The 25164-nt window shown below is 54.9% G+C and overlaps 1 protein-coding gene across 2 annotated transcripts in view; it reads left to right on the top strand.

Moving 5' to 3' along the window:
- Positions 1-25164, top strand: part of SHANK2 (SH3 and multiple ankyrin repeat domains 2) — a 677887-nt gene that overhangs the window by 465801 nt on the left and 186922 nt on the right. For both annotated transcript variants that reach the window (XM_032153760.2, XM_058439055.1), the window contains one exon: positions 23550-23632. In XM_032153760.2, coding sequence (XP_032009651.1) covers positions 23550-23632 — 83 coding nt within the window. The remainder of the gene's footprint in view (positions 1-23549; positions 23633-25164) is intronic.

The raw sequence follows: 25164 nt of genomic DNA, 5'->3' as shown, positions 1-25164 counted from the left end.
GGCCCAGACTGGAGGTTGGGAGCTTTTTTCTTTCCTGGGTGTAATTTGCCAGTTTTTTGTTTTTTGGGGGGTTTTTTGCCAAGCCTCTGGGACTGTCAGATGGGAAGGCAGGGATTAAGGAACCGGAGTCCTCTGGCCACACCACCTGGGGCAATGGCTTGGACTGAGGTCAGGGACCCGAGGCAGGGACTAAGGTGGTGTTGGGGTCAGGCGTTGCCCGGGGTCCTTTGCCGCACCTTTATGCAGCACAGCATTCCCACTGCCAAAATGCACAAAGTAATTGCCCTGCCTCTTTTCCCAAATTATCCTCACCTTTGCATTTGAGGGATCTCTGGAGTCCCTTCTTCTTCCTAAGGGGTACACTGAGGCAGAGAGAGGCACGTGACCTATCAGAAGGGCTGCAGCCGGTCAGACAGGGCAGGGCTGGGACCAACAACACTCACTGGATGGGCAGGGCCAGGGGCACTGTCCCTGGCCCTGGGTGTGACTCAGGCACTCACTGAGTCACACTGAGTGATGGACAGGGTCCGAGGGTGTACCTGCTCCTGCCTTGACACTCTTTCCACAGCCTGTGCTTCCTGAGTGAAGGGAGTGTGAAAATACCACTCTCTGGATTCTCCTAGGAAACCAGAGAGTATGCCTTTGGGGTGAGGGTAGGGGGTTAAGAGACAGGGTTTCACTCTGTTGCCCAGGCTGGAGTGCAGTGGTGCAATCATAGGTCATTGCAGTCTTGAATTCCTGGGCTCAAGTGATCCTCCCACCTCAGCCTCCCAAGTAGCTGGGGCCACAGTACAGGTGTGCACCACCACACCTGGCTAATCTTGTGTGCGTGTAGGGATGGGGTCTCTCTATGTTGCTCAAGCTGGTCTTGCACTCCTGGCCTCAAGCAATCCTCCCACCTCTGCCTCCCATACTGCTGGAATGCATGAGCCGTGCCCAGCCAGGAGTGTGCCTTTGAACATTCATGGTTTCAGGCTCTGGGAGCCATTTTTTGCACTTCAAGGGTGATGATTGAGTAGGAGGATGGAGCCAGTGAAGACCCTGGGAGAGGAGCCATGGATATGAAGAGTGAGTATCAGGGACAGGGATCTAGGTCTCTCTCTCTCTCTTTTCATTCATTTATTCAAAAGTTTGCATCCAGGGCCAGGTGCAGTGGCTCACGCCTGTCATCCCAGCATTTTGGGAGGTGGAGGCAGGTGGATCACTTGAGGCCAGAAGTTCGAGACCAGCCTGGCCAACATGGTGAAAGCCTGTCTCTACTGAAAATAAAAAAATTAGCCAGGCGTGGTGGTGTAGGCCTGTAATCCCAGCTACTTGGGAGGCTGAGGCATGAGAATCGTTTAAACCCAGGAGGCGGAGGTTGCAGTGAGCCAAGATCACGCCATTGCACTCCAGCCTGGGCAACAGAGCGAGACTCTGTCTGAAAAAAAAAAAAAAAAAAAAAAAAGGAGATCATGACAAGAGAAGAGGAGAAAGCCACATAAGCACAGAGGCAGAGATTAGAGAGATGGACCCCAAGACAAGGAATGCCCGCAGCCACCAGAAGCTGCAAGAAGCAAGGAGGGGTCCTCCTAAGGGAACGTGGCCCTGCCAATGCCTTGATTTCACCACAGTGGGTCATGCTGATACTGCACTTCTGGCCTCTGGCACTGTGAGAGAACCCATTTCCGCTGTTTAAACCACCCGGTTTGTGGCAATTTGTTACAATGTCCACAGGAAACTCCAAGAGCATGTATCGGCGTATCAGTGAGCTAATAGACACGGAGATGCACCATCAGTAGAAGGCGGCAAGTTCCAGGGGTGGAAGGAAAGTGTTAAAGGCAGCACGGATTGGGTGGGGAAGATGGCAGGTTGCTGAATTACACAGAAATGGCAGAGTGGAGCTCGCTGAGCTGGCCAGAGACAGGAAGAAGGTTAGGACTAAGGAAAAGAAAGGAGGAAGTGGCCAGGCACGGTGGAATCCCAGCACTTCAGGAGGCCAAGGTGGGAGGATTGCTTGAGCACAGGAGTTTGAGACCAGCCAGAGCAACAAAGCAAGATCCCATCTCTAAAAATAAAATAGAAAATTTTCAGTAAAAATGGAGGGAGCGGTAATTGTCAAATCCTGAGCCAGCAGTGAGCCTGGTGGAGAGACCAGCAGGGAAACTGAGGCCATCAGGGAGATGGCGCCTTACAGGGGATGCAGCTCAGCAGTCACACCAACCCTCTCGGCCGTGTCCCAGCTTTGCCCCTCTCCGGCCGATCTGCCTGAGACTTGTTACCTAACCCTGGCCTCGGTTTCCTCACCTTCAGGGTAACACCTGACCCATGCCTCCGTGGTGCCATGAGGAGCAGCGTCATTCCCCATCCTCACGTCATCCTCCTGTGCTTAGGACTTGCGTTTTGTCTTTTCATTTTCTTCCATCCACAGCTGCTCTTGGGTCCTGAGAGAGTGAGTTCAACAAAGGAACCAGGATGCTCCCCCACCTGCGAGGACAAGGGCTCCAGGCCTCCTTCTGTGTGGCCTTGGGCAAACCGGAAACGTCCTCCTACCTGCCTCCCTCGTTTCCTCCCTCTCTCCCTCCCATCTTCATTGTCTGTTTTAGAAAACAACAGTGCCCACTTCTCCATCTCAAGATATTCAAAGAATGCAGAAATATAGAAAGTATCATCCTCCTGGTCCCACTTCCCAGAAGGGGCCGCTGTGCATGGCTGGCTGTGCCCACCAGCCTTATTTATTTGTTTGTTTGAGACAGGGTTTCACCAAGTTGGCCAGGCTGGTCTCAAACTCCTGACCTTTGGTGATCCTCCCGCCAGGCTTTGCAACGTCATTGTGTCCTCCTCTCGTGTATTTGTGGGGCACAGCGGGCGCTGCCACACGCCATCCTGCAGTTTGTTTCTGCACTCTGTTGGTGTCCAGCTTCCACCCCCTTGGGTTCGTGTAAATAGTGTCCTTCCTAGTAACCATCCGGGGGTGGGGTGGACCCAGCGTGTCCCCTGGAGATGGCTCAGATGTTTCCAGTTCAGACAATGGCAGTAGCAGCAGCAACCCTGGTCCTGCCTTGTGGTGCCCTTGAGGGTGCGTTTCTGTCGGATCAGTCCTGGAGCCTGGCCTGTGGGTCAAAGGCCCTCTCACCAAGCACCCTCCAGCAGGTTTGGGCTGCCTTATACTCTTCTCCAGGTTGTCAAACTCCTGTTTCTCTGGAGGGAAAAGCCACAGCCCCTCGCCTGGGTGAAGGCCACACCCAGATGTGTTTCCCTTAGATTTCACCCCGAGCATGCCCAGACCCTGTTGTTATAGAGCCCGGTGATGTCCGCCCCTCCGCATCTTTGACCTGAAGCCCATGCAGAACCCCACTGTGTTCAAGATTTCTGAAGGTGGTTTCTATTGCTAAAACCAAGAGCTCTGGTTGATCCAGAAAGGGTTTTCTCTGTGGAGCCTGGATACCCCTGCCTCCTGCTCCCACCCCAGTCACTCCATTAGGTACTGGGCTTGGGTCGCCTCCCAAACCAAAAGGCATGGGCAGGACGGTTGCTGTGAGTGATCTGGGGAGCTCAGCGTGCCCCAGCATCCGTTCAGTCTCCCTTCAAGAGAATGAGCTGGCCTCTCCCCCGTGGAGGTACAGCAGGGATCCGGCTGAGAGCCTGGATGGTTACAGTCCAGGGTGGCTGAGGCAGTGCCGCTGGTGGGTCCCATTTCCGGGCATGGGGGGGTGGACGTGGTGGATGTGTACCTTTTGGCCTTTGAGGAGATACCCCAGGGGGCCCTGGTTTCCTCTTTATCTAATTAGTTTCTGGGCTGGGAATCTGATAGACCCTTTAACCTTGCCAGAGAAGGTTACCGCTGAGGCTGGCGGAAATTTGGCAGCATCGGATGATGGGCTTGGACTTCTGAATTCTCCTCCAGTGCGAGTCCTGAGCCGCGGAGAAACATCTCTGTGCAGGAGCTATTTATTCAGGGAGTTTCCGCCGTCAGACTTTGCCGAGAGAAAAGGGATCCCACGCTGAGCAGCAGAGAGAGAACGGGGGACTTGGCAGAGCCGGTGCCACTGCACACTTCAAGAGGCAGGACCCTCCCAGCAGGTGCCGGCGACCCCAGGCACAGATGCAGAGGCGTCCCTGAGCAGCCAGTGTCCTCTGAGTCCTCCTGCAAGTCAGGACACCTGTCAGCTGGGCCACCAGCACCTCAGAGCCAGTTGCCTTTTAAGTGGGTACTGGCCTGTGGTCTGAGCATTGACGGGGATGGTTCACGCCCAGGGAGAGTGTGATTTACTAGGAAGAGTGTGGGAGTATCTCGGCCGCAGGACCTGCCTGCTTGCTTGCTGGTGCCCAATCCAAGGTGCGCCTGCATCCTGTTGAGAGTCCCCACAAGAAGGATGGTGCCTGGGGTTGGATGAGTCACCCCACAATCTGCGAAAGATTGTTGAAAACACCCCCACTCCATATTAAAGCCTCATCCACCTCGAGCCTCACCAGGGGAAGAGAGAGAGGCTGGGGTGGCATGGCCAGGTGAACCGTGGAGCCCAGAGATATCCATGTCCTAACCCCTGGGGCCTGTGAGTGTGTGACTCCACCCGGCCAAGGGGAATGAAGCTTCAGAGGGGGACTTGTCAGCTAATCAGCCGGTGGTGGATTAGGAGATAGTCCTGGCAATGCAGGTGGGCCCTGTGCCATCACAGGGGTCCTCATCAGAGGGCGGGGGGTCAGAGGCAGAGGATGGGGAGCTGGGACGATGGGATCGGAGGCTGGAGTGATCTGAGGAATGGTCACAGGTCGGGGAACGTGGTGGCCGCTAGAAACCAGAAAACACAAGAAGCAGCCCCTCCTCTGGAGCCTCGGGGAGGAGCCCGCCCTCCAACACCTCAGTCTTAGCCCAGTGAGACCTCGGGCCCCCAGAACTGTAAGAGGCTAAATGTGTCTAGCTGCCAAGTTTGTGTTACATTGTTACAGCCGTCACAGGACACTCATAGAGTGCCTGTGTGTTCAGTGAGTAGACTGAAGAGGTTGAGAACCTACTCTGACAGAGGCCGTTCTGGCCGACATTAGCTGTGAGTGTGTAACTCCCTGGGACGGGGTGCGATGGCCCCAATTTACAGATGGAGAAACCGAGGCTGCAGGAGTTCTGCTCCCTTCCCCAGGGCCAGGACATGCAGCAGAAAAGGACAGGAAACTCCGCCTCTCTCCCAGATTGTGCGGACTACGTGCTGCCTCCCCCACCGACCCCCGTCCCACCCATCAGCCTCCGTGGGAACCCAAGTCATTTCCAGTCATAGTGATCACAGGGGTCTGGGAAGGGGCTGTGCAGCTCCAAAGGCCACAGTCATCCTGGGCCCTGTGGATTTGGGAATGGATCACACAACTGTTGGCAGGTGGACGTCCAGGGTCCCGAGGGAGGGGCACCGGGTCTAGTTGTCACTCCATGGGCCAGAGGGCCTGGCTGAGGTGTGGCAGCAGGCAGTGGTGGCCTTTGTTGCTTAGGCCACAGACATCCTCATGATACCCCAAAATGCGCCGGACACCATTCCAGGCCCTGGGGAGTGTATTCAGCGCGACAGATGGCACCGGGCCTCCCAAGCCTCCCATTCAGTGGAAGTGCCCTCTGTTCCTTGGCAGGACCCGGGCCCAGCCCTGACCCACTTCTCCCCAGCACAGGGGAATGGGACACAGCCCTTCGTACTGGTCATGGGGAGCCAGCTGGTGGCTGGAAGCCTCCGCTGCTGCCAGGCACAGAGGGACTGCCCCAGGCAGGTGCACATCCCAAAAGAGGGGGCCGAGGGTGCAGGGAGATCTTCCACCTCCCTGATGGGCCGGGGATAGGCCTGCCCTGCTCCTCAAAAGGGGGCTGGCTGGCTGCTCGTGGTGGGAACAGGCTCTGCAGTTGGCCTCGGGGGTTGGATGCCCAGCTCCGCCATTTGCCAGCTGTGTGACCTTGAGCTCCTCACTGGACCTCTCTGAGCTGCAGCTTCCTTGTCTGTAAAATGGGAAAGAAAACGGTGCCTCCCTCCACAGTGTGTTGTGTGAGAGAGAGAATGAGGGCAGGGGCTCCCCATGGGGCTTGGCATGTTGTGAGTACTCGGCCTGCCAGGGCCGAGCGTTGCGGTCAGGCATGTTTTACTACCTGCATTTGCACGGATGAGCCTGTGCCGTCACCTGTTACGGGCCTGGCGTCTTCTTCTTCCTAGTCATGTGAGGGCGGGGGAGGAAGGTTGTCCTAGCAAGCATGCTGAGATCCCCTGGTTAAGGAGAGTGAGTGTGTTGGAGCTTGGAGGTAACCAGGGATATCTGGAGGACATATGTCAAGGCAAATGAATACCTGTGCAGCCTGGACTTGGGGTCAGGAGCATGGACCAAACAGTTCGCAGTTAGAAAAATACCTGTTCTGGGCTGGGCACAGTGGCTCAAGCCTGTAATCCCAGCACTTCAGGAGGCCAAAGCAGGTGGATCACGAGGTCAGGAATTCAAGACCAACCTGGCCAACATGGTGAAACCCTGTCTCTACTAAAAATACAAAAATCAGCTGGGTGTGGTGGTGCACACCTGTAGTCCCAGCTACTTGGGAGGCTGAGGCTGGAGAATCACTTGAACCCAGGAGGTGGAGGTTGCAGTGAGCTGAGATCGCACCACTGCTCTCCAGCCTGGGTGATACAGCAAGACTCCATCTCAAAAAAAAAAAAGAAAGCAAAAACAAAATACCTGTTCCTAGCAGACTGGAAATGAGCAGGTCAAGAGGCTGGGAGAGGCAGGACAGATGACTCCAGCTTTAATAAAGAACAAGCAGGAGGCTGGGCGTGGTGGCTCATGCCTGGAATACCAGCACCTTGGGAGGCCGAGGCATCAGGATTCCTTGAGCCCTGGAGTTTGAGACCAGCCTGGGCAACAAAGCAAGACCCCCATCTCTACAAAAATTAGCTGGGCCTGGTGGCGCATGCCTGTATTCCCAGCTACCCAGGAGGCTGAGGCAGAAGAATCGCTTGAGCCCAGGAGGTGAAGGTTGCAGTGAGCCAAGATCGTGCCACTGCACTCCAGCCTGGGTGACAGAGTGAGACTCTGTTTCAAAAGCAAACAACAACAAAACAAAAGAACAAGAAGGAAAGCGAGAAGGAAATTAGGAAGTCCTGGAGAACGGGGAAGATTTAAGGTGAGAAACTGGCTGGGGCTGAAGACCTGGGAAAATTGGTGCAAGGGGTTGTCTTGTGTCTTTGGAGGGGGCCCCCTAACAAAATAAATGAGCTGGACACCATGGGAAACGGCAGTGAGGACGCCAGTGGAGATGGTGGAAGGGAACAGAGGGCTGGAACCTTCTGCAAAAAGAAGGAGCAAGCCCACAACTGGGACAAGCAGCTCGTTCTTAAGACGTGTCTTCCTCAGAGAGAAGTTTGCACACATCTGGGAGATGGGTATGCAAGGACCCTGGCTTTGGTGGTCGAGTGCAGAGCAGCGTGAGGGGGAGTGGGCGTCTCAGGCTTAGGGGGAGCCTGGCTTCCGGAGCCCTCAACGGGGCTTCTGGTGGGACGTGCTGTGTTGGACCTGGTGCTCTGAGGGTTCCCTGCCTGCATGCTTCTTGGAGGTCATCTCAGCAGTGGACGTGGTCACATAAATGGTGGACTCCCTTGGGTGGGTGCAATGAGCAAGGTTGTCCGGGGCAACTGGCCTTACCTTTACCTCGTTGGGAGATGCTTCAGCCCCCACGCCGTGGCCAAGGGTCCAGTCACAAAGACAGGGCATCAACGGTGTCATGGAAGGTCAGAGGGAAGGCAGGGCTTCATTTGAGCAAGGCCACCTTTCAGAATCGTGGGTGGTGGCCCGGGTTCTAGGAACGCTTAAAGGATAGAGAAGACTCGGCACCACGTGCTGAATCCAAGAGGAGGATGTTGGCTGCTCAGCTGGATGCATTGAATGACAAAGACTTTGCAATTGTGTGGCTTGTCTGGGGTGTCTGGAAGCCCAGTCTGTGGACAGGCTGGTCCTCGGGTCTAGCAGAGGGACCCATTAGCAGAGGCAGCATCCGGCCTCAGACATCCACTCATCAGGTCCAGACCGGACTGTGGGCCTTGGCTGTGTCTTCTGATCCACTCCGTTGCTAAGTTCCCCTCTGCACCTAAACTCTATCTCTCCTTACTTCACTTGGCTTTTTAGAGATTTCTCAGCCTTGGTGTGTGTTGTCCCCAACCCTGTGATGTACAAGTAACTGCCTATATACGTGGGATTAGCCAGCGAGCTCAGGAAGTCAGTGTTGTGGTTAGTGGGAAATTCAGAGCGGTTGAGTCCAAGGAAACCACTTCTCCTTAGTTCTCTGTTTTCTGAACCAAAAGTTCATTTGAGATGAGGAGTTGTGACTAGATATTCTTTGGACAGTTGAATATAGAGCAGGGCCCCCATCTGTGTCACCGGGGCTCATGAATCCTCCTTGCCAATGACTAGAGTCCTTGAAGGAATAAGGGCTGGGTCAGTGTTTCCCAACCCAGAATATAACTCGGAGACCTCTTTTTGTCAGAAAGCCATCCTAGTGTGTTGCCCATATCTTCTAATCTATAACCACCCTGCCCCCTCGCTCCAAGCTCCAAATATTCACCTTATGTTCATTAGAAAGCATTTGGCTGCAAGTAATAAAAAACCTCACTCACAGTGGCTGAGACCACAATGGCGAGTCCAGAGGAGGGCACGGCTAGCATCCATTGAATGGGCAGTGACATCTCTGAAGGCCTCCTGGCCTCTCCCTCATGGTAGCAAGATGGCAGCAATAGCTCCAAGTATGATGTCCCCCTAGCATGTCCTACTCAGGAACGTAAAGGAGGGGGTGCCAGGGAGCACTTCCCCAACCCCCACTCCCTTTCCAAATAGTACAGCCTTTCCCAGAGGTCCCAGCGGACCTGGCCTTGGGTCTCCGTGGCCAAAACTATTCCATAGGGTCATGGCCATCCATAACTGCAGGGGAGGCTGCAATAGCAAGTGTCCGGCTTTTCCAGCCGCTGCAGCAGGCAGCAAGCTGGGAAGAGTGCCAGAGTCTGCGCCAGGAGCTGGGTGTAGGGGAGAAAGAAGACTTAGTCCCCTCCCTCTAAGCACACAGTATCACGTGAGGGACACCATTAAGGTCCTTTCGGAAGTGGTGGCTATTGCAGTGGGCTTTGAGGAATGAATAGGAGTTCAACTGATAGAGATAGCAGGTATAGAGTGTTGTAGGTGGGAGTAAAAGTGTGAACCAGAGACCAGCACACCCCTGCTGTGCCCAGGAGACGCCTTGTCTTCTGACACATGGCCAGTTCATTGAGACAGGAATCATAAAACACAGGCATAACCAGCATGGGGTGTGAAGTGTAAACGTTTATCCAGATGTTCCTGCACCCATTTTTAGGTGTGGGGCCTTGCTTTGCCTTTGGCCTTGCTCACCCCGCTGTGTCCTTCCTCCCTGGCATTACCCAGCCCGGCATTTGGCCCACCATTTCTAATTTCGAATTTTTTGGTACAGAGCAGGATCTCTTGGCAAAATCTTCTCAGAGCATCCCAGGGTGCCCTCCCAGCAGCTCAGATACTGGCAGGACGGTAAATCACCAATTCCTTCTCCAGTTCTTTCTCCAGAGCGTGCTGCTAGAACCAACACCTCCTCCGAGGGTCCTTTCCTTTCTCTCTGTCATTGTCTGGATTGGGAGAGCTGTGAGCTGTCGGGGAACTGGCCCCCACCTGGCCAGGAATCAACAGTGCTTCAGTATCACTATCGTTCAGTAACCCACAGTGGTTCAGACCGTCTGGCTTTGCCTCCAGCTCTGTGTTCTTGTGCAAATCACTCAACCTCTCTGCTTTATTTGCTCACCCATAAAGTGAGAGTCATAACAGTTCCTGCCTCATATGGTCATTATGAGGATTCAATTAGTTAAACCCACAGAACACTTAGAACAACGCCTGGCGTGTGGAAGGTGCTCAAAGGCTATAGCATAATAATTACACTAATTACTCTAATTATGAATTATTACTCATTAAGCCAGAATTCAGGTCTGTCCCCACTTGGAGCCAACCAGAGCATAAAAACCTAGACAAAGTAAAGAGGTGTTTCTTTGTTTCCCAGAAAGGACTCCCCATGTGATCCTTCTGAACCTCTCAGGCATCTCACAGATGATCTCATTTCTAAAACGCGTTCTCCTCGCCTCTTTTCCAGAGCTCAGGTGTGATATCAAGCCAAGCACACCTGTACCCGGTAATGTAGTATGGCTTCTGCAGCAAGATTGAGACTTTTCTTAGCTTTTATTATACATAGTTATATATGCCAGTACATGTATTATTTGTGTGGACTTAAATGTCGTTAGAATATTTAGAGCCTATCTTTAGAAACTGCAGCCCACAGGCCAAATCTGATCCATTGCCTGTTATTGTAAATAAAGTTTTATTGGAACACAGCCCCACCCATCATTTACATATTGTCATGGCTGCCTCTCTGCCACAGCTAGCAGAGTGAGTAGTTGCGACAGGGACCACCCATCTGTCCTCAAAGCCTGGAATGTTCACTCTCTGGGCCATTGCCTGGTCTAGAATATTTGCAGAACCCCTTCCAAAGGACATCATTGGCTGGACATTGTGGCTCACGCCTGTAATCTCAACACTTTGGGAGGCCGAGGCAGGCCAATTACCCGAGGTCAGGAGTTCAAGACCAGCCTGGCCAACATGGCAAAACCCCATCTCTACTAAAAATACAAAAAGTAGCCAGGCCTGGTGGTGGGCTCCCATAATTACAGCTACTCAGAGGCTGAGGTCGGAGAATCACTTGAACCTGGAAGTTGGAGGTTGCAGTGAGCCAAAATCATGCCAAGCTGGGCATTCCAGCTTGGGTAAAAAGAGCAAAACTCCACCTCAAAAAAAAAAAGGACATCATTAAAATGCTTCCCATTACAATGTGTCAGCCTCTATCTTAGTCCAGCTGCATTGCAGTAATGGATGCCTGAGGCTGGGTAATTGATAAAGAAAAGAGGTTTCTTTGGCTCACAGTTCTGCAGGCTACCCAGGAAGCATGGTGCCAGCATCTGCTTCTGGTGAGGGCTTCAGGAAGCTTCCACTCATGGTGGAAGGCTAAGGGGAGCTGGCATCACATGGCAAGAGAGGAGGAAAGAGAGAGAAGAGGAAAGTGCCAGACTCTGTTTAACAATCAGATCTTGTGGGAACTAGGAGTAAGAGCTCTCTCAGCCCCGGGAGAATGGAACCAAGCCATTCATGAGGAATCTGCCCCCATGAACCAAACAGCTCCCACCAGGCCCCACCAACAACATTGGGATCAAATTTCACCATGGGATTTGGAGGGGACAGATAGCCAAATTATATGAGCCTCATACTTTTAACTATTTTTACAACTGCCCCTCTGGTGACACCAGCTTCTTAATGAATCATCAGCACTTGGAAGAGAAGCAAACTTTTCAGTGGCCCTAATGAGTGGAGGGAGGTTGGTGGCCAGGGGTGACGGCAGCAGTGGCCTTCTCCTCCAGCATGGGCCTGCCCTGGGTTTCTCATGGCCTCCCACTCAACCGCTCTGTGCCATCCAGGTTGGGCAGGTGAGCCTGGTGGGAGGACCACGGGCTGCAGGTGGGCCTCCAGCCCTGGAATCAGCCTTCCCTACAAAGCCCAGGACATCAGGTGACTGTCACACTGAGTCTAGTTCCCGGGAGAGGAGGACACTTCTGGTTTTGTAGCTGTGGGGCCATCTACTCCCCACCCCCACCAGAGGGACTTGGGAACTTGCCTCACAAGGAGACCCCTGTGGCCTGTCCCGTGGCCCGCCAGCATGGTCTTTGTGGGCGAGCTTTGAGATGGACAGATGGGGCAGGCTTGGCCTGTCATTTTAATTAACGAATGAAGGAAAAGTCATAAACAGTCCCTTCCTGCACTCACAGCAAAATGCCAGGCGGTTGTACTGTTCCCCTGATTCTTTTTTTTTTTTAAAGAACATTCAGTTCAGAGTCAAAGGCTGAGGCTTGAGTGTGACTTGGCCCTGCTGCTGGTGGAGGCATGTGCCCTGGGCAAACCTGTCACTGTAGGCTGCCTGGACCTTCAGTGGCGGTGCTCCCACCAGCCTGCGGGATCTCGATGGCTGCCGAATTGGAGGGATGTGGGAGAATGGTTTTGAATAGAGCCACGGGTACTGTACTCCAGGCACAGGGGATGGTCTGGGAGGGCGACCAACTCACCCCATTTGTCCAGGACCATCTTGGTTTTAAAACTGACAGCCCCATATCCCAGAAAACCCCTTTGTCAGGGAACATCAGGACAGGGGGACACCCAGCCTGCATCAAAGACCACATAGGAGGTTTCAGCTCAGGCTTCCTTCACTGCGTCAGGAGCACTGATGAACCTTCTGCTCAGATATCCTGGTCTTTGAGTTTGCAGACAGGAAAACTCAGGCTCAGGGTGGTTGAGGGTCCTGTCCAGGGTCCCACTGCTGGTTCTTGCCAGAGCCAGGACTAGAAAGTGGGCCTTCTCCACCTAGAACAGCACTTTTCCTTCCTTCCAAAAATAACACCGGTGGCTGGCGCCGTCCAAGGCTGCAGAGTGTGGTGGGCAAAACCGTCCTGTCTTCGGGGGCACTCACGTGCTACTGGGGGAGTCAGACAGCAAATGAGTGAACAAGCAAATCACAATTTCAAACATAGTAACTGGCCAGAAGAAAGCAAAGCAGAGAGAAAGCTGGAGGGCTGGGGACACAGGAGGATGGCAGCCACCAGGTGGCAAGGCCCCTCTCTGGAGGTGACCCAGGGGACCTGCAGGGACAGCAGCCCAGCTCGGGGAGACCTGGAGCAGCATCCTGGGAATTGCACAGGCAGCGCAAAGGCACTGTGTGGAGACGAATGTGACCTGCTGGAGGAAGAAAGGATGGCAGCATGGCTGGAATGGAAGGAGTCAGGAGGAGAAGGGACATGAATCAGATCACAAAAGGTTTAGCCATGGTGGAGAATTTGGATTTCATCCTCGATTATGATGGGGAGGCTGGGCGCGGTGGCTCATGCCTGTAATCCCAGCACTTTGGAAGGCCGAGGCAGATCGGTCACCTGAGGTCCGGAGTTTGAGACCATCCTGGCCAACATGGTGAAACCCTGTCTGTACTAAAAATACAAAAATTAGCCAGGTGTGGTGGAGGGCGCCTGTAATCCCAGCTACTCAGGAGGCTGGGGCAGGAGAATCACTTGAACCCGGGAGACAGAGGTTGCAGTGAGCTGAGATCGCGCCACTGCACTCCAGCCTGGGTGATAGAACAAGACTCCATCTCAAAAAAAAAAAAAGAAAATTATGGTGGGGATCTGTTGGGGTATTTTAAGTGGGGGAGATACAGTGCGATTTAAGGTTTTTACATAAAGAGTGAATTCAGAGGAGACTCTTCAGTGGGCTCAGAATAGAGATACTCATGGTACTTGCAGACAGGTTGGCTGTGGGGGAAGGAAAGAGCTCACTTCGAGACAGCTCCTCGGGTTTGGGCCAGCACTCGGATGTTCTGCCTGGCACCGCAGAGTCCGTGCCAGCTTTGGAAGCACAGGGAGGCATCCTGGCATCCCTTGCTCAGGGGCCCCCTGCCCTCATCCCATCTGCCCACAGCTCTGTGTGCAGGGACCCGCCCACCTGTGAGACGCACACAGTGTGGGGACTTTCTCCTTGTTTGCTGACACACAGGTGTGTCTTGCTCTCCATGAGGAAGGACACCCAAGGGCAGTCCTCTGCTGATCTCAGTAGGAGAGTCTTACCTGGGGACAGGTGAAAATATCTGTTTATGCATAAGGTCTCCATAATGAAGCAAGTTCTGCAATGCTAAGGTTCATTCTCACGTGCTAATAGCCTTCTAGCCCCTGCTGCGTGCTGAATCCTGGCCGGGGCCTTTTAAACAAGCTTCCTGCCCCACTGTGGTCTCAAGGCTGCGGCTGATGTCTGTAGTCGGCAGGTGAGGATACTGGTGTTCGAGGAGGTTGAGGAACTTGGCCAGGGGTGCGGTGCTGTTTTGGGGAAGCTGGGATTCCACCGGGGTGCTCAGCTTCTAAGGCCGGCATTCTCCCTCCTAGACTACGTTTCCGTTCGTCTCAGCAGGGAGCGCTGATCACATCCCGTCATGATCATGAGCGCAGTTAAGCCGTATCTGTCTCCTCCGCCAGCCGTTCCTGGCAGGTGACATGACTGGTAGTGCTTAGGAAACACTTGTGGGTGATTTATTACAAAGTAATGAGACAATTTAATTTGAATCAAGTTCTTTGTACATTATTGTTTCTATTAGGAAAAACTTGCATTGCTTATTATGTTAGCAATGAGGAGGAAAATGGTCATAATAAGCGCCGGGCAGGGCGTTTTCATAATTGCCGACTTGAGAAATGGCTTCCGCCAAAGCACATCTCTGGGCGCGGGTGTGCGGACTGCATGAGGACAGAACCACTGACCTCCTGACGCCACGTGAAGTGATGCAGCCCCCTGCTCGTGGGCGAGAGTGGCTCCCGCGAGCCAGGAGGAGTCCCCTCCGTGCAGGAATTGCCCAAAATGTTCACCTCCTGCTCTGGAAACAGCAATGGCCTCCCCAGGAGCAGGCTGGCTGGGGCTGTCACTCAGGCACCAGGATGGCACTGGGCATTGGGCATCATTTCCCCTGTGAATTATGCAGGAAGGGCAAGACAGCAGCATCACACACTGTAACTCTCCAACCAGGAAGCAGGATGCTGGGAGCAGCTGCGTGTGTGGTCATAGGCTGAGAGGCTCCCCCATCCCCCTTGGGAGTGACAGATGACGGGGAAACCCTCCTGTTCTCCCGCAGCCTGCCCCACCTGTAGAGCGGCCCTCTGTGCTGCCCTGCAGCCAGCTCTGCCACGGTGAGCTGGGCTGGCTGCCCGCACCCGGCGGCCAAAGCGCCCGAGCTGGCATCTCCGCTGAGCTGGGACACCTGTTGGGTCCTCACCTCAGCACCCTCCACAGAACTGCTGAAAGCTCTCTGCTTAGCCTCATCTTTCCTGATTGGCAGAGCCCGGAAATTTCTAGGACATCCACTGCCATCACCATTCCCTGGAGGATCCTCTTTCTAATATAGTGCTCCAGTTCCTGCCTTCACCAGGCCCTGCCACTGAAATGCGATTACACCAGGAATGATTTAGCGAAGCTGCTCTCAGGCCCTTCCCTTACTTGGAGAAGGCAGATCTCCTGGCTCCAGCTGCTCTGGGAAGGACTTTCAGGGGCAATAAACGCACCACCCAGTCTCTCTGTGGGGAGTCCTTCCTGGATCTCCCAGGTCCCACCACCCACCTCCATGGACCTTGCTCCACCCCCCTGCATTCCAGCGGCCCCTGCCTGGGTCTGATCAGACATCACACCCACAGCCCACGTTCAGCGTACCTTTCTGCCATAAAAAACATTTGGAAGTGATTTAATCATTCTGCCTTTGAACTTGCTTGGCCGTGAGTGATACACCGATCGTTCCCCAGCAGCTCCTGTGATTCCTTAGCCGTCATCAGCACACCCAAGGATTCTTGTACAGTGCGAACACCTGCCTTCCGAGTGGTTCTACACACAATGAAGTCTTGCGTTTATGGATACCAGCTTAAAAGGGCCGTGACATTGACCCCATGTTAAATTTCAGAGACACTGAATTCAACAGAGATTAACCGTGCTGTTGTTAGCTCTTTGGATTTTGGAGCCGGTGAATTTTATTTTTCGGGTTGCAGACACATTTGGGGGTTCCTGCAACCCTCGGAGACAGCTGGAGTCTGGAACTGTAGGGCCTGGTTGTGGAAACAGCCCCGCTGCCTCCTGCCCGGTGGCTCCGGAGGTCCCTTCCACATACACGGGCCGGGTCGGCTGCTCCAGCTCGGCTTCTCTGGCTCGGCCTTCCCACCCAGTGCTGGGATGTGCAGCCCCCCCACCGAGTGCTCAGATCTGCAGCCCCCTCCTCTGCTGGCCTTGGACCTTGGACCTCACACGTGCACACGTTCCAACATTGGTGCCTCATCCGATGTCCAACCCCTGCCAAAGGGACTACCGTCGCTTCAGCCCTACCCTGACCTTGGAAGCCCCACCCTGCACAGAGGCAGGGGTGGGAACTCTGCCGTCCACCGGTCCCCACGGACCACTCACGGCCGCTTTAAGAGAACAGCCAGGGCTTCTAGGCAGGAGCACAACAGTGTTCACGCTGATGGCCAGGGAGCCTCCTCAGCCAGCAGCAGCCGACTTGTGCTTGTGCATTGTTTAGATGCAAGCATGATCATTGGATGGAAGTTCCTGACCCTGAGTCATTCCAGAAGGATTCGGGTCTCACCGGAAAAAACGCCAGGAGAAGCCATAGGGCAACAGCTTTTCTGCCGTTTCAGCCCTCATGGGTGAAACTGGGGTAACGCGTGAGTGGCCGGGGCCCTGCTGACACCTGCACTTGTGCGTCACCGCCAAGCTGTGTCCCTAGACTGCCCTGGGTGAGTAGGCAGCCGACGTCTGCAGCCCTGTGTGGTCAGCCGCTCCTGCCCTCCCGCCTCATCACGGCCCTTCAGACATCAGGGCCGGCTGCCTACCTCCCAACCTCACTCTGTCTGGAATGTTCTTTTCTCTTCTGTCCCCTCCCCAGTCCCCCAACCCATTCTCCTATGTATATTTCAGTCCTCCTCCTCCTCTAGGAAGTCTTCCAGGTGCCCCTATGGTTCTCACAGAACCACGTCCTGCACTGTTGAAGGCACACATTTCTGTGACCGTGGATTGATGTTTATCTTCCTCACTTGCCCGGCCTTTGCTGTAACAATCACCACAGACTAGGGGGCTCGAAACAAGAGAAGTCACTTCTGTCACAGCCCTGGAGGCCAAAGGTCCAAAACCAAGATGACAGCAGGGCCGTGCTCCCTCTGGGGGCTCCAGGGGAGGGTCTTCCTCCTCCCCCTCTGCTGTTCGCCTGCAGTCCTCGGTGCTCCTCGGCTGGGCCGCATCACTCCAGCCTCCGCATCACTCCAGCCTCTGCCTCCACCTTCCCGTGGCCTCCTCTGTGCTGCCTCTGGGTGTCAACCTCCCTCTGCTTTTCTCGCAAAAGGACACAGTCATTGGTTTAGGACCCTCCCTAAATCCAGGAAGATCTCAACTCAAGACCCTTAACTAATTACACCTGCAAAGACCCAAATTCCAAGTGTGGTCACTTTCACTGACGCTGGGGGTTAGGAATTGGACACATCTTTTTGGTTGGGTTGAGCCACCATTCAACTGACCACACCAGACAACTCTATAAGGACCAGACTGGGTCTGGTTTGTTCCTTCCTAAATGCCCAGCACCCAGTTCATCCCCGGACCCTCAGTGGGTATTCAGGACGTAACAGCTGGATTGATTCACTGATTTACATGGCGGCTTGACACTGGCCCCAGTTACTTCTGAACTTTGAAACCCAGTCCCAGCTGATCACGGAAGAACTAAAGCTGTCACCAGACGGGGCCACCAACCCAGCTGGGATCCTGAGAGCTATGAGTAAAGCCATCTGGTCTACCCCAATAACACTGGTTCAGAGTTAAAATGTCCACGTCTATCCGCCCCATCTGTGGGGAGGCACACAGAGCCACCCAGAGCCCTTCAGGCCCATACGTCTGGGCCAGCTCAGGCCTGGCTTCCTGTGCCTCCAAATTGACGTCGCCTCCAGGATCAGGTGCTGCTGCCAAGGGAGCTTGTTAAAGTGACTGACAGATCCTAAACGCCAACTGTCATCGCTGGCACCTGCTGCCTGCTGGACCAGGGAAAGTGCAGCCTTCCCTGTGAGTCTGTCATGGCGCCCACTGGGAGAAAGGGAACCTGGGCCACTGCTAAAAGCCACAGGGTGTGTGGCCACCTGTGGTCTTGCGAGGCAGACACCAGGAGCATCTTCAGGCCTGCCAGTGGGGAGAGACCTCTGGGGCCTGCTGTGTGGCCATTCCTGGGTCTCCACAACCCTCCTGTCTTGCTTCAAGGTGCTAAGTGCCCCAGGTGTATTCCATAAGCTCTCTTGCAGTATACAGTGGGACCGTGGGTGAGCAGAAACAGGCAAACCTTTGATGCCGTCTCCTCGATGTGGCTCCCAGGAGGGCATCAACATGGAGGTAGTTGTGTCTCCGGGAAGCCAATACGGCTCCCATGGGAATACCTCTTGTGTTCTCCATGGCAGCATGGCCAGGGCAGCCTAGACCCCATCTTTGTTTGAACTAGGAAAAGGTGCTTGCCCCTTCCTTAAGACATTTTTCTTCCCTCTGTGCCAAAATTACCATTAGTACCTGTGCCACGATGGCCATGGTTTCCTCCATAGTTGTACAGTGCACAACCTGCACAGCTGTACTTGGTGGGGCTGGTTGCCCATGCCCTTCACCTTCCACAGCTCCTGCTGCAGGCAGATGTTGGCAAAAGAGGGTACATTTGGGGCATGTCAAAGTGCCCTTCCACCTAGCTCAGAAAACATTTGGAGAGTGCACCGCTGGATTACATTTTTTGTTCAGTCAATAAGCACGGGTCGATGTTGTGTTGCATGGAGATACTCAGAAGATCAGGGCATGGCATTTGCTTACAAGGAGCCCACAGTGCCTACTTCAGGCATGTGGTCAGTGAGCGGGTTAGGGGGTGAGACAGGCTTGGAGAAGGCTGTCCCAACAGCAGCGTGGGGAACGTGCAGGTGCCTCGGTCATTTCCCCATGAAACTGGATTGCAGTGCATCTCAGCTGCATGTGGAGAGTGGATCTGCTGGTGCAGGGGCAGGGCAGGCTGGCAGGGGCCAAGGTCAGGGCAGACTCTGGTTCACAGGGACTTCAGCACAGTTCTAGGGCAGCACACAGAACTCAGTGCCACAACTTCTGGACCCAGCCGCAGCTGTCATCCTGGGATAGGTTTTAGATTCATGAACCAGCAGAAGGAGCTTCTGAGGGTTTCTTGTCTCCAGAAAGGCCCCTTCCTAAGGCCTGCGTGTGAGACCCCCCTGTCTGATTGCATGGGGATGGTGGATGCTGCCAAGTTCCACCTTTCAGACACAGTGACTGAAGCTCCTTTCAAGGAATGACTTTTCTAGAGTGTCCCATTGCTTTTCATGAATTCCCCAAAACATTGAAAGTTTCTAAGGCCCTGGGGCTGCCTTTTCTGTTTCCTCTCTGACTTCCTGGGCCAAGCCAGGTGCATGCGGTAGGTCCTCCGCAACACTGAGCCTACCTTCTGGGTGTAACTAGGAATCCAGGGATTGTTCTGGTGCCTTTTTACTCGAAACCCTGTAGTCATCCTTCGCCCACCTCCCACCCAACATCCGTTTCTCCCTGCTCTGCTCCTGACTTGAGTTCATACCCATTTTGCATCCCCTCTGAGCACACATGGGGCACCTGGCCTATGCGGGGTGCTGTGGGCATTTGGGGTGGTCTGCAGGATGAGGTCACTGCCCCCATTGACCCTGTAGAAAATGTCCCCTCCCCCCCCAAGAGACAAGCTCAGAGGGGACACTTTCTCCAGGGTCACCCAGCTCAAGAAGGCGGATGGGGGTGCTAAGAAGAGCAGCTTCCCCTGGCTACAGGGAGCCTCCTGCTCATGGGGCATTCACTGGGCATCGCCTCACTTGCTCCTCCTAAAACTTACAAGCCAGATGTTTCTCCCGCACTTTGCAGGTCAGGAAATTGAGGCTGTAAGTAGTCAAGGTGGCCAGTGTCTGGGTTGAAATTCAAACCCATGTCTGTCTGTGAGTGCAAGTGAGATGGGGTCATGGTGGGTGGGGAGTGGGGGCTGTTTAGATCCTGAAACAATGCAGGAAGGAGAAGTTAGAAACAGTCCTTCTTGATGTCAGAGACTAAGCAGTTTGGTGTTTTACTGAGTAAACAGGACAGGGCCATTACAGTTTTGGGGCAAGATCTTTGCACAGTTACAAGTGTGGGCTAGAAAATTCTCAGATGGTGCAGGGTGTGGTGGCTCATGTCTATAATCCCAGCACCTTGGGAGGCCGAGGAGGGAGCATCCCTTGAGGCCAGGAGTTTGAGACCATCCTGGGCAACACAGTGAGACCCTGTCTCTACAAAAAAATTAAAAATTAGCTGGGCATGGTGGTGTGTGCCTGTAGTCCCAGCTACTTGGGAGGCTGAGGTAGGAGGATCACGTACTGCCTGGAGTTCAAACTTACAGTGAGCTGTGATGGCACCACTGCACTCCAGCCTGAGTGGCAGAGCAAAACCCCTTCTCTAATTTTAAAAAACGAAGTTCTCAGGTGCATTAGGAATCACTGAAAAGGTTTTAGCCTTGGATGTCGAGATTGGAGGGGTCCCTGTAGGAGGAAGGGGGTCCGGGGGAGGAGAGGGTGGCATATGCAGACAGGGATCCCACTCGTAACTGTTGGAGTTATGAACATATGCTGCCTGCTGGGGCTGGTTCTGAGGCATGGATGGACATCTCCACGGCCTCCAGCTCAGGACCCGTCAGGTGCATCTTATTGTTGTTCTCATTTTGTAGAGCAGGCTCTGGGGCCTGGACGGTCAGTGACCTTGGGGTCAAAGCAAAGCTGGGATTTGAACCATGCTCCATGTGATGCCAAAGCCTGGGCCTCTACCAGCCACACCGGAATGCCCCTGCCCTTCTCTAGTCTATGGGAGACAGCTAGCAAGTGTCTGGGCAGCCCCCCGGCCCTAAGAATTTCCCGTCGCAGGGTATGCTGGCAGGAAGTGGTCTGGGTCATCTTGGAGATACAGTTTGGATGGTGTTGGGCACTGCAGGAGGAGCTGCCCAGAAGTGCAAGTGAGCGCTCCTGGAGCGCATGACAGGTTCCCCTTAGAGCTGGGTGGAGATGGACTTGATCAGCCCATGTGTACCCGGGGAGAGTGCAGGGCCCTGAGCTCCAGACCCCAGGGTTCGGCATCATCCTTCCAGGGTTTCAGGGAGGCGGTCACCCTCAACAGCTCCTCTTGCAGAGAGCAGGTGCACAGCAGGATTGAGCAGAGGCTCTTGGCTTTGGCATCCTTGGCCTTTAGAGAACCTTCCATGAAGGAGACACACAGGCTGGTCACACAGCTTGCGCCTGCCCGGCCGTGAGTGGGCCATGGGGCCGGGGTGGGCTGACTCCCCTTTCGGGAGTTCAGAGGGAAAATGGGTGATGACTAGAAGGCATTTCCCATGAGGGACACAAGTCTGTGTTCTCGTTGTGGGGGGCCGTGGAGACAGGTCGAGGGGCCTGATAGAGGGTCTGCTCATCAATGCCTCATGGACCCCTAAATCCATGGCAGTAGAGCCCCAGCTCTCCCCGCTCAGCCTCCTTAGGGCTGCAGAGTCCTGGCCGACTACCAGGCCTGCTGGAGGTTAATGACAGCTGTTACAGGGACAGCAGCCTAAGGCCTCCTATTACACCACACCAGCATGGCATGGCCTCATCTGACCCCATGGTGATCCCAAGAGGCCTGTAGGTTTGTTCTTACCCACTCTTGCTGTGTAGGGAAACTGAGGTTTAGAGAGCCCCATCATTTTCTAAAGGCCACAATAACCATGTGACCTCACCCCCAGGCTCCCAGGGTCCTGGACCTCTGACTATGTGTCAGCCCTTGTCTGGTGGCCCTGAGCAGGGTAAGTGGGCTTCCAGGGATGAGCCAAGAGGGGCTCACAGTTGTGACCGAGTTCCCTAGAGTGGACCTCCCTGCACTTAGCAGGCTCTCTGGGGAGGGGGTAGGGGAAGGAAGGTCAGGGGCCAGAACTCCCCTCCCAGCTGCTGACACGGGAGTGACCAGTCACCTGGATTGTCCTGGTCTTCGGCTGTGAAGCTATCATCCATGCTGGGCTATTCCTGGAAGACAGGGTCACCCCAGCATGCCTCCATGCACAACCCTCTGATGCTGTCAGGGGTGTGTGCGTGGAGTGGTGAGAAGAGCACACGTTCCCTAGCTGGGTCCTCCAATCTCTCTGAGCCTCACCAGCCTCATCTGTAAAATGGGAGGATCGAGGGGCTGCTGCTCATCCCTTGTCCAGGATTCGGAGCCCTGTCATCCACGTTTGCCCCGTCCCTCCTCCTCCCTGGGGCCCCCCAATCCGGGGTGGCTGTGCTGTCACCAGCTGGCTGCACCTAGGGCCCTGTGCTTCCTGTAGACTGTGAACCTGGTGCTGATGCCAGGCAGAGCTGACCCGCACTCCTCTGGGACCAAGAGTCCGTCAGCACGTGGCCCTGTTTGAAATTTGCATCCTCAGAATGCCCCCTGTGCGACGGGGGCCTGCTGGATTCCTCATGGCCCATCTGCAGCTTTTTCCTGCTGGGCCCCTGGCCTGGTGTCCTTTCTCCTCACCTCCAAGGCTCACACACAGCCCCGCAAGACCCTACAGAGGCCTCCTCCACGCTGCCTCCCTCCCTTCCCCACTCCCCTCCGCAGTGGCCTTCCCAGCTCCCCACTAGCTTCCGGGCAGCAGCAGAATCCTACGGGGTGCCGGCAGCCTTCATCTCACTCCCCTTCTGCCCCCGCAGGCCACCCAGAAGGTGGGGGTGGAGGACAGTTCAGCCGCAGCCTGGAGGCTCACTGAGCAGTGCACCGTCCCACACACTCTGGGTGCCTCGGGGGCTGGATGGTCATGTGGCGAGTGCCAGCAGGAAAAGCGAGAGGACGCTGTGGCCACTAGAGCAAAGTTGGAGCTTTTTTGGTTTCTTTCCTTAAAAAAAAAAATGCCATGGCTAGAGGCAAGCAGTGTGGCTTTAGCTTGTCATCTCAAAGGGGCAGCCGCATACCCCCTCCAGTTCCCCAGCAATGAATTCATGATCCCCAGAGGGGGCCAGTGTCCTCAGGGGCTTTAAGACCGAAATGTCCTGAGTCCTCTGCCAGGGAGCCCTCCACTCCACCGGCCACCTTCCGAGGCTGCGAGGGGCCGTGGGGATGCTGGAGGGGGGGATGCAGAGAGAGCCCCAGCCGCTCCCCCTCCCCGCCCGCTCCCAGCCCAGCCTGCGGATGCTCGCGCGGGATGACGCCCAGGCAGCCGCCGGGCGCACTGTGGGCTCGTCAGATGATTGTGGGGGCTCCTGCCTGCCGCACACCGCCGGCGCCGGGACGGGAGAGGGAGGGGGCGCTGGATGCGACGCGCAGGTCCTTGCGTCTCTGGTGCCTGCTGCCGGCTCGTGCGGGGAGCAGATAGGATTTGATTTTTTTTTAACCCCCTTCAAGGAAAAGCAAAACCAAACTGCTGCCTCATTTCTCCTCTGGCTGATTTTCCCGGGCTTCCCTGGAAGATGCGTGTGGTCGGGACAAGCCGGAGGAGCTCATTCCCGACGCCGCCGCTGCTGAGGCCGCCGCTGCCGCCGCCGTTCAGGCCACTTACTTTCTTTGCCCTGGGCGGCGTCCTGGCCAGCCCCCCTTGAGCCTCCAGCTCAGCCATCCCTCCGGCAGCCGCCCCACCATGTATGACTCCTTCCTCCGGCTGGCTCCGACTCTGCCTGCCCCCACCCTGCAAGTCTCATTGTGCCACGCTCGCCTATCCCGGTAGCCACCCCCCTCTTCCTTCGCTCCTCCTGCACCCTCGCTGCCTCCTTTCCTCCATGCTGCCTGGATCTGGCGAGCTGGGGTGATTAATTGGCTATGATGATGAACGTCCCCGGCGGAGGAGCGGCCGCGGTGATGATGACGGGCTACAATAATGGTCGCTGTCCCCGGAATTCTCTCTACAGTGACTGCATTATTGAGGAGAAGACGGTGGTCCTGCAGAAAAAAGACAATGAGGGCTTTGGATTCGTGCTTCGAGGGGCCAAAGGTAAGAGCAGCCGCTCCGAGCCTGAATATGTTCCCATGTTTGTGTGTGTGTGTGTGTGTGTGTGTGTGTGTGTGTGTGTGTGTGTGTTGTGTGTGTGTGTGTGTGTGTGTGTGTGTGTGTGTGTGTGTGTGTGTACGCCTTCATGAAAAACGTTCCCCAGCTCAGGAATAAGCATTAAATAAGCATTTTTCCTGGGGGCACTCGGTTGCTAGACAACCATGTTCTTTCACATTGTGCCTTCTTACTCCGAAAACGTTAGGGCTTCCTTGAGGAATGTTTTTAATTTTCTGTAGATGATGTTGTTCTGAATGGGTTCTCTCTCCCTCCTGCCGCCTCCTACCTTTTGTTTTTAAATGGTGGGGTGGTCAATATTTTGTGTTCTAGTTGAGCCAGACTGTGGCTGCCCTCAGAGCCCCAGGTCTGAAATCCCCAGGATTGTCCGGGCCTGAGTTTCAGGCACCTAGAAACTGCCCCATTCTGGGAGTGGGCTTTGGCTCCAAGGGCGGCAGGCATTTGTGTGCTCACCTCTAAGGTGACTTTGCAAAGGAAATGTGACAAGATGGTCCCCTCTGCCATTGACTGAGCCGGCAGCACACACGTTACGTGGCCCGTCGTGGGAGGCTCAGGGATGCGGTCCATGGCGGTGCACCCGCCAGCCACCCTGCACGCGCAGCTTCCCCTCCAAAAGAAAACAAAATGGCATCGCCTCCCCATGAGAGGGGACATCCGCCCACTGCGTGTGTGGCTCAGCCATGTGGAAGTTTCATCTTGGAGCTTACGCGCTGTGCCAGGGGTCCCGCACCTGTGCTGCAGGAGGCCTCCTCCCCGGATGGCATACCCACCTGCCTCAGACTCAGGCAGCTCCATAGCGAGCTGTCCAGAGAGAGAAAGAGCAGATGCATCTGTCTCTGTGAGAGCGTCCACGCCTGTCTGTGTGATTTGCTCTCCCCTCCCCCTGCTGGAATCTTCATCTCCACACCCACCCACCCCCGGCCACTCATACCTCCCTAGAAAAGTCCATCTCCTGCCCTGGAGTTGCACCTGGCAGCTGTGTGGGGCCCCAGAAGCCAAGCCTCACTGTGCTGGGCAGTAGTGGTTCAGCACCCACACGCACACACGCCAGTGCCCAGGGACACTGGTCACACACAGAGTGGTCACAGAGGCCTGGACTCCCTGTAGAGAGGACTCATGAGCAGATTCCAAATCTGTAGCCACCCACTGGGTCAGCGTGATGTTCCGTCCGCGTTCCAAGTTGAATTCCCTTGGTTGCGAGTCTACGTAGATGTAAATTTGGCAAGTGGTTTAGTGTGGTGTTTCTGTAGCTCTGTGTGGCAGGGGAGGAACTTTTCCATTTTTAGAACCGAAAATGTTTAGTCACTGATGCTTTTAAAGAAAATGACAGGCGTGTAGACATGTACCACAGAGCACATTATCCTGTGGTTTCAGCAGAGAGGCCAAGAAATATGATGGCGGCCCCAAGGTGCAGTTGACTTCATTGCTTGAGTTGCATCAACCCATGAATATGAATCTCA

The sequence above is a fragment of the Hylobates moloch genome, unplaced genomic scaffold (genome assembly GCF_009828535.3).
Source record: "Hylobates moloch isolate HMO894 unplaced genomic scaffold, HMol_V3 SCAFFOLD_5, whole genome shotgun sequence".
NCBI lineage: Eukaryota > Metazoa > Chordata > Mammalia > Primates > Hylobatidae > Hylobates > Hylobates moloch.
The sequence above is the reverse complement of the archived record's forward strand: the minus strand, read 5'-3'. Positions and strand labels throughout refer to the sequence as shown.